Source organism: Piliocolobus tephrosceles, chromosome 10, assembly GCF_002776525.5.
Source record: "Piliocolobus tephrosceles isolate RC106 chromosome 10, ASM277652v3, whole genome shotgun sequence".
Taxonomy (NCBI): Eukaryota; Metazoa; Chordata; class Mammalia; order Primates; family Cercopithecidae; genus Piliocolobus; species Piliocolobus tephrosceles.
The window spans coordinates 42,300,730-42,316,622 of NC_045443.1; the positions used below are offsets into that span (position 1 = coordinate 42,300,730).

At 38.3% G+C, this 15,893-nt stretch overlaps 1 protein-coding gene across 3 annotated transcripts in view; it reads left to right on the forward strand.

Annotated features, from left to right (window-relative positions):
- Positions 1–15,893, forward strand: part of ANO6 (anoctamin 6) — a 227,717-nt gene that overhangs the window by 80,424 nt on the left and 131,400 nt on the right. For all 3 annotated transcript variants that reach the window (XM_023231172.1, XM_023231170.2, XM_023231173.2), the window contains one exon: positions 9,826–9,905. In XM_023231172.1, coding sequence (XP_023086940.1) covers positions 9,826–9,905 — 80 coding nt within the window. The remainder of the gene's footprint in view (positions 1–9,825; positions 9,906–15,893) is intronic.

Genomic DNA, 15,893 nt, shown 5'->3' on the forward strand with positions numbered 1-15,893 from the left:
TTTATATGAAATATATTAAATAGGCAAATTCATAGAGATAGAAAAAAGATTAGAGATAACTAGGGACTGGGGAAAAGGGGTAGGAGAAATGGGAAATTCATGCTTAATGGTTAGAGTTTCTGGGGTGATCAGAAATGTTTTAGAAATAGTGGTGATGGCTGTGCAACATTGTGAACGTAATTATTGCCACTAAATTATGTGTTTAAAATGGCTAAAGGGGCAAACTTTATGCTTGTATGTTATGTTACTGCAATAAATATTTTTTAAGATGGTAAGAGAACTAATGAATTAATGGTGAATCTGGTAGGTTTGCAGTGTACATTGAGTTTTTCTATAAAAGCATTAGGTTAAAGCATTAAGCAGTTGTGTGTGAGAATCAATAATGTGATAGTTGTTTCCAGCTCTTCTGAAGGACGCATATTTAACTTCTAGATGTATTTTTAGAGCCGTACTGTTGGGGCAGAGGAGGCTTGTGGGAATAAGGGAAGAGTTTATAAGCTGAGCTGAAACAACACCAAACATGGAAATGTTACAAGGTGGAGAAATTGTGCTTGCTGAAACTCTTCTCAGAAATATTGCTGTTTGTGGATGATAGAAATCTTCAGAGTTGTCACTAAAGGTAGAGGTAGGAGGGTGAGAAGCGTCAAGAACTCACTGAATTGTCCATTCCCCCTTTTGTTCTGCTGTGGAATGTTTTGTGCTGCTGGTAAGAACATGTTCCTATTTGGTGAGTTGCTGGAACAGTGAGCAGTGGGCAGAGTGCAGGGGAGGCTCCTTTTTTAATAAATATTGTCCAAATGTTTGATGAGTATTTGGTCTTGAAGGGAAACTATAGTATTAGTCTGCTTTGTGTGTGTGTGTCACAGTATAGTGCAATGCAATATGGTTCTGGAAATAGAAGCATTCTCTTATTATCTAAGCAATTACATTTTGAGGAATTGAAGAGCACTAGTAACTGTACTGGAGTGACAAATTTATAATTAATTTCATCATTTGTTTATTTTCTCATTTATTGAGCATCTATTATATGGAAGGTATTGTTTCAGATTCTCAGAATATAGAATTGAATAAGACAATGGCTTGCCCTCTAGGAGCTCATGGACTAGTGGAGAAGAAAAACAATGACCATACAGTGTGATAAGAAGGATCAACACCTATCTTTTCCCCAGATTTTATCTTCTGTAGTGGTGGGCAGTTGTCAAAAGGTAACCATGTGATAATTTTGAATTCTGTTCAATGTGAGCTGCAAATTTTGCTTATAAAAACCACTCTTTAAAAAAAAAAAAAACAAAAAAAACCTTTTTCCTATAACTGGATGTCCAACTGAAAAAATACTGTATTTTACTTTAGTTTAGTTTAGTTTAGTTTTTTGAGACAGCATCTCTGTCGCCAGGCTGGAGTGCAGCGGTACAATCTCAGCTCACTGTAAGCTCCGCCTCCTGGGTTCACACCATTCTCCTGCCTCAGCCTGCTGAGTAGCTGGGACTACAGGTGCCTGCAACCATGCCTGGCTAATCTTTTTTTTTTTTTTTTTTGTATTTTTAGTAGAGATGGGGTTTCACCATGTTAGCCAGGATGGTCTCGATCTCCTGACCTTGTGATCCACCCATCTCGGCCTCCCAAAGTGCTGGGATTACAGGGATGAGCTACTGCACCCGACCAGAATACTGTATTTTAATAGCCGATAATGCAATGCTTGAGTTTTTGGCTCCACCTATAATAATATGGCAGGTTTTAGTAGATATCCAAATTAGTGCTATAGGAGCATGAAGTGGAGGCAGGTAACTTAACCTGGCACATAAGCAGTGACATTGAAATAAAAATTTGAAGAAAGAGTAACACAGGGGGTATGGGAGTGTGCATTCCAGATAGGTAGAAAATACTTAAGATGAGGTTGAAATTAAGAAGGTTGTAATTTAATGACTTACCAAAATATTGGTATTGAAGGAAAGAGAAAGGTTAAGAATGGCTCCCCCTTTTGGATTGGGGAATTGAACTGATGATAATAACATTATTCAAGAAAGGTAGCACAGCAAAGGGGAACCTTTGAGGAAAAGCAATTTTTACTGGAATGCAGAGAGAATATTTATTAATTTTCTGAATTTCCAAATGTATAGTACTGGACCCTGGCCATGAGTAAAAAAATGTTCTTACCCTGACAAAGTTTACATCTTCATGAATGACTTTTTTTTCCTTCTTTTTTTAAGAAACAGTAGCTGAAGTGGAAATAATTGTAGAAATATCTTTGTTGAGAAGGGGGCTAGGTGCAGGGAGGGAGGGAAAACTTCTGCCTTAAGATAGATGGGAAAGACAGAGAACTGTAACAAAAACTATCAATTCGAATTTGGAATTTGCATTCTAGAAATGATTAGAAGAGACTGCCACTTATTTTGTTAATGTAAGTATTAAGTCATTGAGTTTACTTGCCAGTAACAAACTGGGGTAAGAGACTGATCATCCAGATTCAGACATTTCCTGATTGACATTTCTTTTCATTAGAAACAAGTAACCAACATTGCCCAGAACGTTGTAGTTATTCAAAAATGTTTGCTGAATTAATGTTATCCCCTTCTATGCTTAAATTTATTTTAATATTTTAAAAGGGAATGAAGGACAGGGATTGTCAAGGTGGAAGTCAGAAGGAAAAATTGGTGCCTAATGAGGCAAAGGATGATAAAACGTATTAAATATTGAAGTGAAAAATAGTGATAGCCAATATTTATATAGTACTTAAGAGTCTTCAAATCAGTTTCATATATATGTCAGTTAGCTTATTCTCCACAGTGACCTTCTGATGTAGGCATTATAATCTGCGTTTTATTGCTGAGGAAACAGACTTAGCGTTAAGTGATGTGCCTGAGCCTCAGGGCTAGACCATGTAGCACTCTTACAACTCAAGTCCACTGTCCTGTGTAGCAATACATAGCCAGCATGCTCTTGAAAGCTACGCTTCTATCTTTGTATTTTATGTTTTATTACTGACATTCTTTGCATTAATAATGACTGAGTGGCTATATTTTAAAATCTTGTTGTAATATCACAAGGCCTATACTCTACAAGCCTACAACCTCTTGCTAATATAGGAAATAGAATTTCTCTCACCTCATTGTTCACCAAAATATAGCAAATCCTGCTAAACTGAGACCAGAGAGATATTGGAACCCCTTAGAACAATTATGACTACCAGAGAATGATGCAGGAGGAGCAGGCGGGCAGGGATAGACTCAGCTGAAGTGATGTGGGGAGTGAGACTGGGCAGGCCCAGCAATCTGGAAAGCACGAAGTGACGGGAAATGGTGGGCCCTGTATGTGGTTGCTTTTACTCTCTTTTTTTATTTGTTTATTTTATTTTGTTTTTGAGACAGTCTTACTCGGTTGCCCAGGCTGGAGTGCAGGGGTGCAGGGGCCCAATTTTGGCTCACTGCAACCTCTGCTTCCTGGGTCAAGTAATTATCCTCCCTCAGCCTCCAAAGTAGCTAGCATTACAGGCATGTACCACCACGGCTGGCTAGTTTTTTTTATTTTTAATAGAAATGGGGTTTCACCACTTTAGCCAGGCTGGTCTCAAACTCCTTACCTCAAGTGATCCGTCCACCTGGCTTCCCAAAGTGCTGTGATTACAGGCGCTTTTTAAATTTATTTTTATATTTTTATTTTTTGAAACAGCGTCTCTGTCACTCAGGAGGCTGGAGTGCAGTGGCGCGGTCTCAGCTCACTGCAACCTCCACCTCCTGGTTCAAGTGATTCTTGTGCCTCAGCCTCCTGAGTAACTGGGATTACAGGCATGTGCCACCATGCCCAGCTAATTTTTCCATTTTTTGTGGAGACAGGGTTTCACTACATTGCCCAGGCTGGTCTCGAACTCCTGGTTTCAGGTGATCCAGCCATGTGGTTGCTTTTCGAATAATGACTGGTGAGTGCTGGCATTCAGGTCAAATATCAGATGTATGCTGAGATCCGGTTTTCAGAAGTAGCTATCAAATGGAAGAAGAGTTTCAGGTATAAGACAGCATGGCAGATCTCTAGACATCCTGCCCAATCTGGATATGTGAACATATCCTCATTCACAAGGTGATACGGGCCATTCCTTCGACATTTCTTTAGTTGTGTACATTGACTAGATTACAGAATTCCTGAGGTTAGATTCTGTACCCTCCTTATCTTGGTATCTGTACTTACATCATCTAGCTCAATCCCTGGCACACGAATGTCTTTAGCCACTTGCCAGAATATTCTATCTGTTTACCCTGTGGAACTTTCCCATTAGTTCTAATTGTGAATGCTATATAAATAAGTTTCACTACATTGTTTTTTTCTTTTTTCCCAATTGTATTTAGTCTGGCTATATTGAAGCAGTTAGTTGCTGATTTTTAAAATTTATACATACAATACTATTTTAATTTCTTATCAACTTATATCTAACATCAGGAGTTCCTTGGATTCACGGCAGCTCAGGAGACAAATGTATTTTAAAGGATGTGCAATTTTGGAATCAGACAGGTTTAGATTCCCATTATGTCACTTTGCGTGGTTAACTTCATGCAGCTAATAAACTTAATTATTCTTCATCTGTGAAAACAGGGACAAAAATAGGGTTAAATAAAATAAGATATTTAGAAGTACCAGGTACAAAATACTAGATACATTTCTGTTTACGTTTCTTCATATCATTGAGTCTGTTACATGAACTTAATTTGTATTATATAGTGCTTTATTTTTTTTTTTTTACAACATGCTTGTGAATTGTCATTTGTATCTTTGCCCAACTTTGTGAGATAACCAGGGAAAGTAATGTTATCACTAGCTTTAGATAAATAAACTTGAGAATAAGCACTGCCAGGGATCATGCATCTAAGAAATTACAGAATCAGAACTTGAACCCAATCAATCCCCTTAGTCTATACCCAGTGCCCTTTGTGCCAGGCCCTGGTATACTTTTACTTGCTCTCTCTGTATATATTCACTATCTCTCTGATAATTTTAATGGCAACCAATCCCCATAACAGATGAGTTGTTGGACCCAGCCACCTGCCATGCTTAGTGCTAAGTTGGATAAATTGTGGATGCCTAATTCCGATTATCTTTATTCCTAGGGCACTACATATTAGGTATTTGGGGTTTTAACCATGAGTTTCCTGAGATCATTTTGTGTTTTCTCATAGATAATGGATTGTCTAAGTTATAAAATTGTAGACAATGGCTCTTTTTTTGGCCGGTTTATGTAAGTCTCAAACAACTTTGCTGTATGGATTTTCTCTTTATTTTGCAATTGGGACAATGGATGTTAGTTATTCCATTTCTAATTGGTAGACAAGTAATCATGTGAACTGCAACTTTCTGCTGAGGCTTCCAGTGTTGCATTATTAATATGACTGGGCCTCTAGAAATTTCTTTTGGGCCCTTCGTTTTGGACTATCAAGTAAGTCAGAATTGGTACCACCAAGGACTTTATTGCTTCAATTTCACTGTACTAAATGCATTGATGAAAAATTTTAAAGTATGCTCTTTATTTTTTCACCAAGTGTTATGTAATTAATTCTATTGAATTTAGGAAAGGTAGCTATTTAGTGTGTTTTGTTTTTGACCCAAATCATCAATCATTCAATGTTTACCTATAGTAATCCAATTGATAGTATTCTTACAGTACTTTGTAAATCTGTCTAGTGTGGCACTTAGAAATGACACTAAAATTAACATTAATTATGTCTCAGCTTTCTTTCTTCAAGAAAACGGAACCTTGTCTGGTTCTTTTTGGCTTCCCTAGGGCCTTACAACAGTGCCTGCAAAAATATAAAGTAGATTTTGATGTTTGTTGAACCTGATTTTGAACTACACTTTCATTGTGCATCCATGCAAAATCCCACTAACATATCAAGACCAAGGTTTTTGTCATATTAGAATAACTAGTTTTTAGTTTTCTAGTCAGCCTTTTGATGAACAGATAACAAAGAGGTCCCAAATACTGTTGTTCCAAGTGCCAAAATTAAATGAACTAATCATGATGCTACTGAAGATAGTACTTTTGCTGTATAAGGCTGAGGCATAGTGACAGTACTAAAAATACATTTCAACATATTACGTTAAGAAAAACATGATTTATATAAGGAAAGAAATGAAATTAACATATTTGCCTTTTTAGGCTTTTGTCCTGATTCTGCTCATTTTAATACAGGCTCTCAGAGTCACCTTGATTTTGACTATTTTATTTTTGCTGAGAAATGAACTTTTTCAGTTGTGTTAGATTACCATAAATGAGAATATCAAACAGTAACTAGAGCCCCTCAGTAGTGGGAGTATAATTATCTTAGTGGCCTCATCAATCATTTGCTTCCCAGCACTCTGTCTGGTCATGAGAGCAACAGCTAGCTGTGGCTTTGTTCTACCTAGATGATGTTTGAATAAAGCCATTTCTGTTTTTATTCACTCAGATTTACAGTTTTTTCTTTGTATTGACATTAACCAGTGAATCTATTAGTTTCCATTACCAGCAGAATAACTAAAACTATCAATAGTTCTAATTTCTTTCACAAATCCATAGATACCGTTTATTGGATAGAACATCTGGGTAATCTTGTTTCTCCTCTGTCTTTAGGCAAAATGTATACTTTCTTAAGCTTGTCCTTTCATTTAGAAAAAAGAAAAAAAAATCAACTTTTGCAACTCTGTCTGTTGACCTTAGATAACAGATAAATTGGGCATCTAATCATCTAGGAATCTAGATAAGGTGCCAAGTCACTCCATCAGATTTATAATACTGATGTAAAAAAAAAAAAAAAAAACCCACAGTATTCTATTTCCTTGTTTGCTGGTTCTGCCAAAAACCAAAATATCATAAATACCATGGATATAATTTCTTTAACATCTGTCTTAATACTATAAAAAGATTAGGTCTTTTCTTCCAAGTGTAAAGCAAGCTGCCCAACACCAACTTAGAACACACTTATCATAGCCTAGCATATAAGCACATTTTAGCAAGTTTTAAAGATGGTCTGTAGGAGTGTAATTATCTTGGACAACTGTTATACTATAATAACCAGTTTAGTATGTTACAACTCTCTTGGTGTAACAGACTGTGCGGTGATTACTATAACCCTCCAGGAGTTCTCAGAGGCAAGCACCTTAATTTTGGCAATGGTTGCAGCTCTTCAAGCCTTTGCTCATCTCATCTGTTTTCTGTTTCTGCTTTGGTTCACACATAGGGTGTCCTCTAATGAACTCAGTTTTTCAGAAGAGTTAGGATCACTTGATTGTACTGTCATTTCTACTGGCATTTCTTTTCAGTTCTTAAGTATACAAAGATGTGAGGTATTTTTTCCCCCGTATTCTGTGTGAACCTAAAATTGAATCCAGGCCAGGAACAGTGACTCTCATCTGTAATCCCAGCACTTTGGGAGGCCAACACAGGCAGATCATGAGGTCAGGAGTTCAAGACCAGCCTGGCCAGTATGGTGAAACCCTTCTCTACTAAAAATACAAAAAAAAAAAACTAGCCACGTGTGGTGGCACGCACCTGTAGTCCCAGCTACTTGGAGGCTGAGGCAGGAGAATTGCTTGAACCTGGGAGGCGGAGGTTGCAGTGAGCCCAGATTGTGCCACTGAACTCCAGCCTGGGCAATAGAGGAAGACTCTATCTCAAAAAAAAAAAACAAAAAAAAAAAAAACAAAAAAACAAAAATAAAGAAAAAAAAATGAATCCAAATATTAGATTTCTTAGTGAGGTGCCAAACTTAAGTATTTGGTAACTGAATTGGCTGAATTATTGACTGAAACTTTGGTTTTGTAAACAATCACGTAGAGATCTCTTTTGATTCTGCCCTATATATATATGTTGAGATTTCTTCTTTTGGGTCACTGAATTTTTCTAGATCAGTAGGAACCCAGCCTTCTCTTCTATAAAAGCTTTAAATGGATTAAGGGAAAATATAGTATGCATTTTTAAAAGTCACTACAAAGCCAAGATAAATCACACACAATAAAATTAAAAGCATTATGTATTTTTTTCTTTTTGAGACAGAATCTTGCTCTGTCACCAAGGCTAGAGTGCAGCAGCATGATCACAGCTCACTGCAGCCTCAACCTCCCAGGCTCAAGCAATCTTCCCACCTCAGCCTCCTGAGTAGCTGGGACTACAGGTGCGAACCGGCACGCCTGGCTAATAAAAACGGTTTTTGTAAAGATGTCTCACCACATTGCCCAGGCTGGTCTCAAACTCCTGGGCTTAAGCACTCCTCTGCCTTGGCATCCAAAGTGCTAGGTTTACAAGTGTGAGTCATCATGCCCAGCCAAAAGTAATTTTTTATAGTTTTATACTTATTCCATACTCAAACTCTCCAGTTTTGAAAAATAAGTCCTTTATAGCTGGTTTGTCCAAGTTAGGATCCAGTTGTATCTAGCAATACAAACCCTGTATTGCTAGTGGTTATGTCCTTTAGAGCTCTTTAAATTTGATCTCCCTTGTTAATGTCATTGACTTGTTAGAGGCTGAACCTATTGATAAATGAGAATATTTATTTAAACTTAATTAAACATTAAATCTTTAAGTTTACTTAAATATTTAAGAATATCTCTTTACATTTATTCAGAACATTGTTACATAGCAAAAATTCTATTCAAATTTTTCCATGTTAAAAAAAAAAAAAATTATTTACATCTTGTTGATTTAAACCAGGATCCAATCCAGAACCACATGCTGCAAATGATTGTTAACCTGGAACAATTTGTTTTATTCATGTCAGTAACTTGTTGACAAGATGGAACTAGAGCATCTTGCAGAATGACCTCCCTTCTGGATTTGGTTCTCTATCCCTCTAACACTGCACTTGTCCAATATGGTAGCCACTAATCACAAACGGCTATTGGGCTTTTGAAATGTGCCTAGTCTGAACTGAGATGTGCTGTGAGTATAAAATATACACTGCATTTCTAGACTTAATACAAAAAAGGTAAAATATTTTGTGAATAGTTTTTTATATTGATTACATGTTCAAATGATAGGGTAGTATGGGTTAAATTATGTTATTAAAATTAATTTCACCTGTTTCTTTTTTTTTTTTTTTTAATGTATCTCCAAGCAAATTCTATCTGGCTCCCATTATATTTCTATCAGATTTAAAATAGCCAGGCATGGTAGCTCATGCCTGTCATCTCAGCACTTTGAGAGGCTGAGACAGAAGGATCGCTTGAGGCCAGGAGTTCGAGACTGATTAGCCTGGGTAACATAGGGATACCCCAACTCTACCAAAAAAAAAAAAAAAGTTTTTTAATGTTTTTAAATTAGCCAGGCATGGTAATACACACCTGTGGTCTCAGCTACTTGGGAGACTGATGTGGGAGGATCACTTGAGCCCAGGAGGTCTAGGCTGCAGTGAGCTGTGATTGTGCCACGTACTCCAGCCTGGGTGACAGAGTGAGACTTTGTCTCAAAAAAATAAGAAAGAAAAAATTGCTACCCACAAAGGGACTCTACAGCAGTACCCTGACATGTAATAGCACAAAGAATGTCAGTAGACTAAAGTGTTCCTTAGCTAGACTTTTGTAACGTTTGGTTGCTGTGTACCAGCTAAATAATTTTCAGTGGTAGACCTTGCCTAGAGAATTTTAAGACCTAGTGTTCTACAACCCTGGCATAGTCTGGTAGATCCAATAGATGAAACAGCTGCTACAGATTTTTAAATATCTCTGATAGCTGAAAGGGTTAAATAATATAAACCTGTCAATGCGCTACAAATGCTAATAACCCAGGGCTGCTGATTTATAAGTAAAGGACTATGTGAGCCAGTGCAAGTTGTGCTTCATTTGTTTATATATTCATTCATTTGTTTTTAGTGTTGGAAAACCTTGGACAGACAATTATCCCCGATTTGGGATCACTGGAAAGTCAGCATGATTTTCGAACCCCGGAGTTTGTGAGTACTACTCCTTTATCTTAAATTTGTATTTGCTAGAAAGAGATTTTTCACGAAAAATTTTATGAAAAACTTTCTCATAAAAGTTTTCTTATGAATGCATTCCTTCAGTGGCTGTAGATCCTACATAGATCTTATGGCAGGGACTGTGCGTTCAGAGCTCTGGTGTCTCTCGGGAATAGATTGCTGAACTTGATTGTCTCAGCATCATGCTCCGTATGTTTGTTCTTCATAATTGTTCATGTAATTTTAAATGGGAATTCATTTTGTAATAAAATAGCATCTTGTTTGTGAAACTCCTGTTCCATTCATTGATACCATTGCTATCAGTATCTGTTGTTAGTAACTCTGGAAAATCGTCTCTAAGCATATACAGGTACATTGACCAGTGCCAGTCACTGGTAGCGAACGTAGTCTACTTTCCCTTTCATCCTGGAGCTTTCAGTAATACAACCTACATGTATCTCGTAGGGCTAGGAATATTCTGTTGGTTGTTTCTACCAGGAAGGGAGCTAAATGCTCCCACTAAATTGGACTGATTAAAGATTAGCCATGGTTCCTACCCTTAAGGAATTAAAAATCTTATTAGATGCTACTGTGATTTTATTAATGCCTTGTTTAAAGAAAATTAAGCACATAGGATGCCTTGTGCAAAATATCCTTACTACTAAATAGATTTTTATATTAGGCTCATTTGGAGGGGGGGGATGGGAACAAGTGTTTCTGTGACTCATGTACCATATTATTGCACCAAATGTGTAGGAGAAACATGCCAGGATCTGCTTACATTTCCTGATTTTTGTCCCTGTTGCAAATGGCCTACCACTTTAGGAATGCATAAATCTTTTTTTATTTATTTTCAAAGTGTGATATACAATCGCTACTCTAGTAATTGGCAGAGCACAATTGTATTATTGATAAAGACCCAAAAAAACCTCATTATGTGCTTTTTCTGTTCTTGCTCACTCTTTATGGATTGCCTAGTCAATTCAACCAAGAGTAAAGAAACTAGAGTGCTCTGGACTGAAAAGGGATGGCACGTAAAACTGTATCCACAATGCCGTTTTATTTCAAAGTGTGGGACTCCTGTGGTGTACTAGCAGATTGCCTACTGTGAAAATCACCTGGATATAATAGAAAGACATAGTATTCAACGACTTTCCTATTATATTCAATAAGATTTCTGGTAAAGGGAAATTGTGAATGCCCACCAATATTCCTGCATCTTAAAGTAGCACAGCAATTTTGTGGTTTTTCTGACTTTTGCAGTTAGAGACCGAAAGCAGAATTGACAGACATTTCACATTTGAGTATAATACTGGTAGACACTCATGAAGCTGCCTTTCTTTTGTTGTTTTGTTTTTGTCTCCTTTTGTTGATACTCTTAAAGCAACATGTCTAATCTAAAAAAAAGTGTGTGCAACAAGGTGTTGGTGCGCCTGGTAAACCTATACATAGTTCACACCAATTTCCTATGTGAAAATAAAAGTATTTTCCTCAGGAACAACCTTGAGTGTATTGCAGTGTTGCAGACTGGCAAGTCTCTGCTGTGTTGTTGCCAGAGATAAGGCAGATACACCGATAATCTTCCTCCACCTTCAGCATTAACTTCTTGAGTACCACACTTTCCTTTTCAAAGTGGAAGAAGACAGCTAGTCTAAGCTAGAACGACCAAGGGTGGAACTCCAGGCTCACAGAATACATTTACCTTATTGAAAGACTTGTTTTCACAGTGAATCTGAGAACACCCAAGCTGGAAGGAGATTCTTAGGCTAAATCCCCACTTTTTTATTTTTCACTCTCATGCTTACAGAATTACCATGAGTCATATTGTTAGACTGCAGTGATGGCATTGGAAACTGTTAATCACATAGTCCTGTACGTGTGGTTGATACCAGATTTCTATATCCTGCCTATTATCTTTCTCTAGTTTTGGGTTCATAACATATTCAGGAGAGAATCTGGGATTTTCTTGTGCTGCATAGATTTTCACACATCTGATGCTCATTAAGGCCACTTCTTTGTGTAACTGCTTGTGTTTTCTCCTTAGCATCAGCTTAACCAGCGTACTCCCAGTTCCACAGTAAACATAAACTGCTGTCTCCATGGTAAACAAACAGAAGATGTAGAAGTGGTACCTTGAGAATAGGGTGCCCAGGGGAATCAAGCATTATATTTAAGGTCAGCTCTTTTTGTAGGCAGAAGCTTACAGCGTCAATGAAAATGGGTGGCTCCCATTGTATAGGCAGGCAAATGCCAGGACAAAATCAGGTAAGTTGATTCAAGCCACATTTTAAAATCAGAATTGGGTGTCACAGTACACACCTGGGAGCAGAAAGAATCCAAAGGCAAAGCAAAATTGAAAAAAGACTGAAAAGAGGAATAAAAGAAGCTGAAAAATCGATATTCTATTTTTCTCCATCTGGCATTTTAGAAAGTCCAACTGCAGTTTGTGGAGTTGAACCGAAATAAAGCAAAGCCTGGTTCATGTTTACTCGGGCCTTATCCTCAAATAGTTCAGATTTTAGAAGGATCAAGAGCCTAGTGTTTTTATACAATGGGGTGTATTTATAGAGTTTGGCTAACAGGGAGACTAAAATGCTTATCATTATTAGTCCATTTCCTTCAGAATTTCTGTTTTTCTTTCCTTTGAAACGAGGCCTGAGAGAACATTGCCAGTTGAATAGTCTTGGTCGCTGTCATCATAAGCACATTCAAGTTTTCCTTCACAGCTCAGGTGTCTCTAATGTGACTAGTTGGGTAAAGCCAGCACTGCTGTATATATAGTGTGCATAAATCACAGTGAAATAAATGCTGCTGTGAACCTCCCACATGGCCTGGAGGCCACAGCCTACCTTGCTCTTGGCAGCATCTTCAGTGGCTTCTTCTCTCGCTTGCTGCAGAGTTTGTCCATTGATTACCTGTCACCTGCATATTTGTGTTGCTCTTCTCCAGCTCCTGCTCCGCTTTGCAGACTGAGGCAAGTAAGTTTAGCCAAACTATGCAAAAATGGTGAGTGGTAAACAGAGATGTGAACATAAGGTGCATGTGTTCTTGCTACCCCAAAGCTTATGAGGAACTGGGAATGTGTTGAAACTAGAAACTGATGTAGACACACTCCAAGGTAAGGTGGGTGTGTGGGTGAGAGTCCAGGTAAAAGGGACCCGGTAAATATTGGCATTAGAAAGTAACTTGATGATCTTGCTGTGGTGGGAAACTGTCTCAATCCTGGTTCAGTTTTTTGTTTAAGCACAATGAAATCAGTTTGATAACTTGTTTCATTAACATTTTATCATGAACATTTTCCCACACTGTTTTGTTTTCTCCAACATTGTTATTGTCTCTGACATTATTTGTTCAATATATTGATAAGCATAACTCATCCATTGTTACCTTGAAAGCAGTTAGTTCAAGGAGGATGTAGTCAGGAAAATGGTGGCATAGCCAGATGTTCTGGAACTATGTGAATGGTGACTATCATTTGGGTACATGGAAGAAAATAGATTAGGTACATGATTACTCTGGGGAAGGGAATCGGTTAAAGTGAGGCTGGGAACTGAGTACCAGAGACTCAGATAACCTTGTAGAGTTCAGTCGTAAAAGTAGAGACTGCAGAATTAGGTCATGTGATTCAAACTGAGGATGGGGAGGTGTCCACATGGTGATGGAGCAGATAAATATTGTTCTGCAACGTGGTTGCATGCAGGATATCCCACACTTCCCCCCAGTTTGCCCAATCCCAGGTCTGGTTAAGAGCAAAGGAGATCTAAGGGGCAGTCATGGCTGGCCCATTAGACCCCAGGTTGATTCCAAGCCCCAAGGAGTTGAAAAAAAAATAACTGGAGATGTAGGGGAGCAGTAATGGTCAAGGCTATTTCTAGAAACCCTGACTCAGCTGACACTGACCCAGGAACTCAGATGGCCCAGTTGCCTGAGTACACATGGGCTGAGGGATGGGGTGTGGGAAAGGATTCTGATCTAGCAGTGGTGAATCTGCTTGCAGCAAGCGAAGATACTGCCATGGATAGAAATCAGGTTGTGGTCAACATGAAAACACAAGGAAGGAAAGAGAAAGCCAAGGAATTATGTTTTATGGTCTGAGACTGACTAGTAATACCCCCATTTTCCAGCCTTTCTAGAACTCAAGGTTTATATATAACCCTACTGAGTTTTGAGAAGCTGGAAGATTCCTACTGCCTCTGATCTCATGCCAACTGAAGATGTTTTTCATTGCTTAGTCTCTACGAAATTTGGAATAAGTAATAAGAATTTGGGATGGCAAAAGAGTATTAGGTTTATAATAGGATAAATTAGGAAAGATGATGAGCAACCACAGGATTTAGAAAGGCTAAATAGAAAAATAGACTCAGGAAGATGAAGATTAAAGGGGAACAAATATATGTCCCATTAATTAAGCATCATAGATACACAGAGAGAAGGAAGTCTGAAGAGTAATTATCCCCCTTTGAGATTCTGTGTAACTGACTCTCTTTTTGAGGGAAGATACTACCTTATAGAAAAATATTTTCGATTCCCTGAAATTCAATTTGATTATCTTCAACCATATGAAAACACATGTGATCCCAAGGAAGAGTTAAAATATTAATTTACTAAAATATTCATTTGATATCTACTATTTTAGGTGAAGAAACAGAAAAAAAATCCCTGCACTTGTGGAGCTAACATTTTGATGAGGGAGACATAAAACACAAAATAAATGTGAGATAATCCTTTAGAGAAAAAGTAGGGATTATGTGTGTGTATGTGGAGTGGGGGGTGACAGTTTTAAGTAGGGTGTTTAGGGAATATCTCACTGAGAAGTTGCCAAGTGAAAAAACCTCAAGGTGCTGCTGGAGCAAGCGCTTTGGAAATCTGGAGGAAGAGCTTTCCCGGCAGAAGGAGCAGCATAAACAGAGGCCTCGAGGTAGGAGAGTTGGTTAGATACATTTAAGGAAATGGAAGAACACTGTGGCTGGAGTAGAAAGATGGAGAGAATAATAGATATGAGGATTTCATAGGCCATTGTAAAGACTTTGGTCTTACTCTGAGTTGGGAAGTCATTTGAGGGTGAGCCCTTGGAGAGTAAACTGGCAGATTTTGAGCAGAGGAGCAACCTGAACTGACCTGTTTTCATAGGATCCCTTGGACTGTCCTGAGAATAGATTATGGAGGAGCACAGCAGGGGCAGAGAGACCTATTAGACTGTCTCAGGTATCCAAGGGAGAGATGGTGGTGGGTTGGTCCTGAGTGTTATTATGGTGGTAGAGAGACATACTCAAATTCTGAATACATTCTAAGGGCAGAAGCAATAGAATTTGTTGACAGATCAAATGTGAGAAAGAGCAATCAAGGAATGACTCCAAGTTTTTGATCCAGAAGACTGTGGAAGGAGCAGTTTAGGGAGAGGATATGCAGGAGAAAAATCAAAATTCTGTTTTGGATATGTAAAGTTTGAGACATTCAGGTGGAGATGTCAGTTTACAGTGGGATATATGAACCTGGAGTAAGAGTTAAAGAGGGGGACCCAACTCCTGATCTGAGAGTTGTCAGCACAAAGGTGATGTTTAAAGCCATGGGACTGAATGAGAGCAGCGAGGAAAGCAGTGAGATAGAATAGAGAGGAGATGCTGGACTGAGCCTGGGGGCACTAGTGTTTACAGGTCACGGAGATGAGGAAAAATCAGCAGGACAGGCTGAGCCAGGAGGAGCCAGTGAGGTGGGAGGAAAGTGAAGTGCTTTGGAAGCCAGGTGAAGAAAGTATAAAGTAGGAAGGAATGACCAAATTCTGATGATGATGCAGAATTGACCATTGTATTTAACAACAGGGAAAAGATCATGATGGGAGGGGTTTGCGTTGAGTGGTAGAATCCAAACCTTATTAGAAAGGATTCAAAACAGAATGGAAGAAGAGGAAATGGATACAGAGAATTTAGGTAACACTTGTGTGTGTGTGTGTGTGTGTGTGTGTGTGTGTGTGTGTGTGTGTGT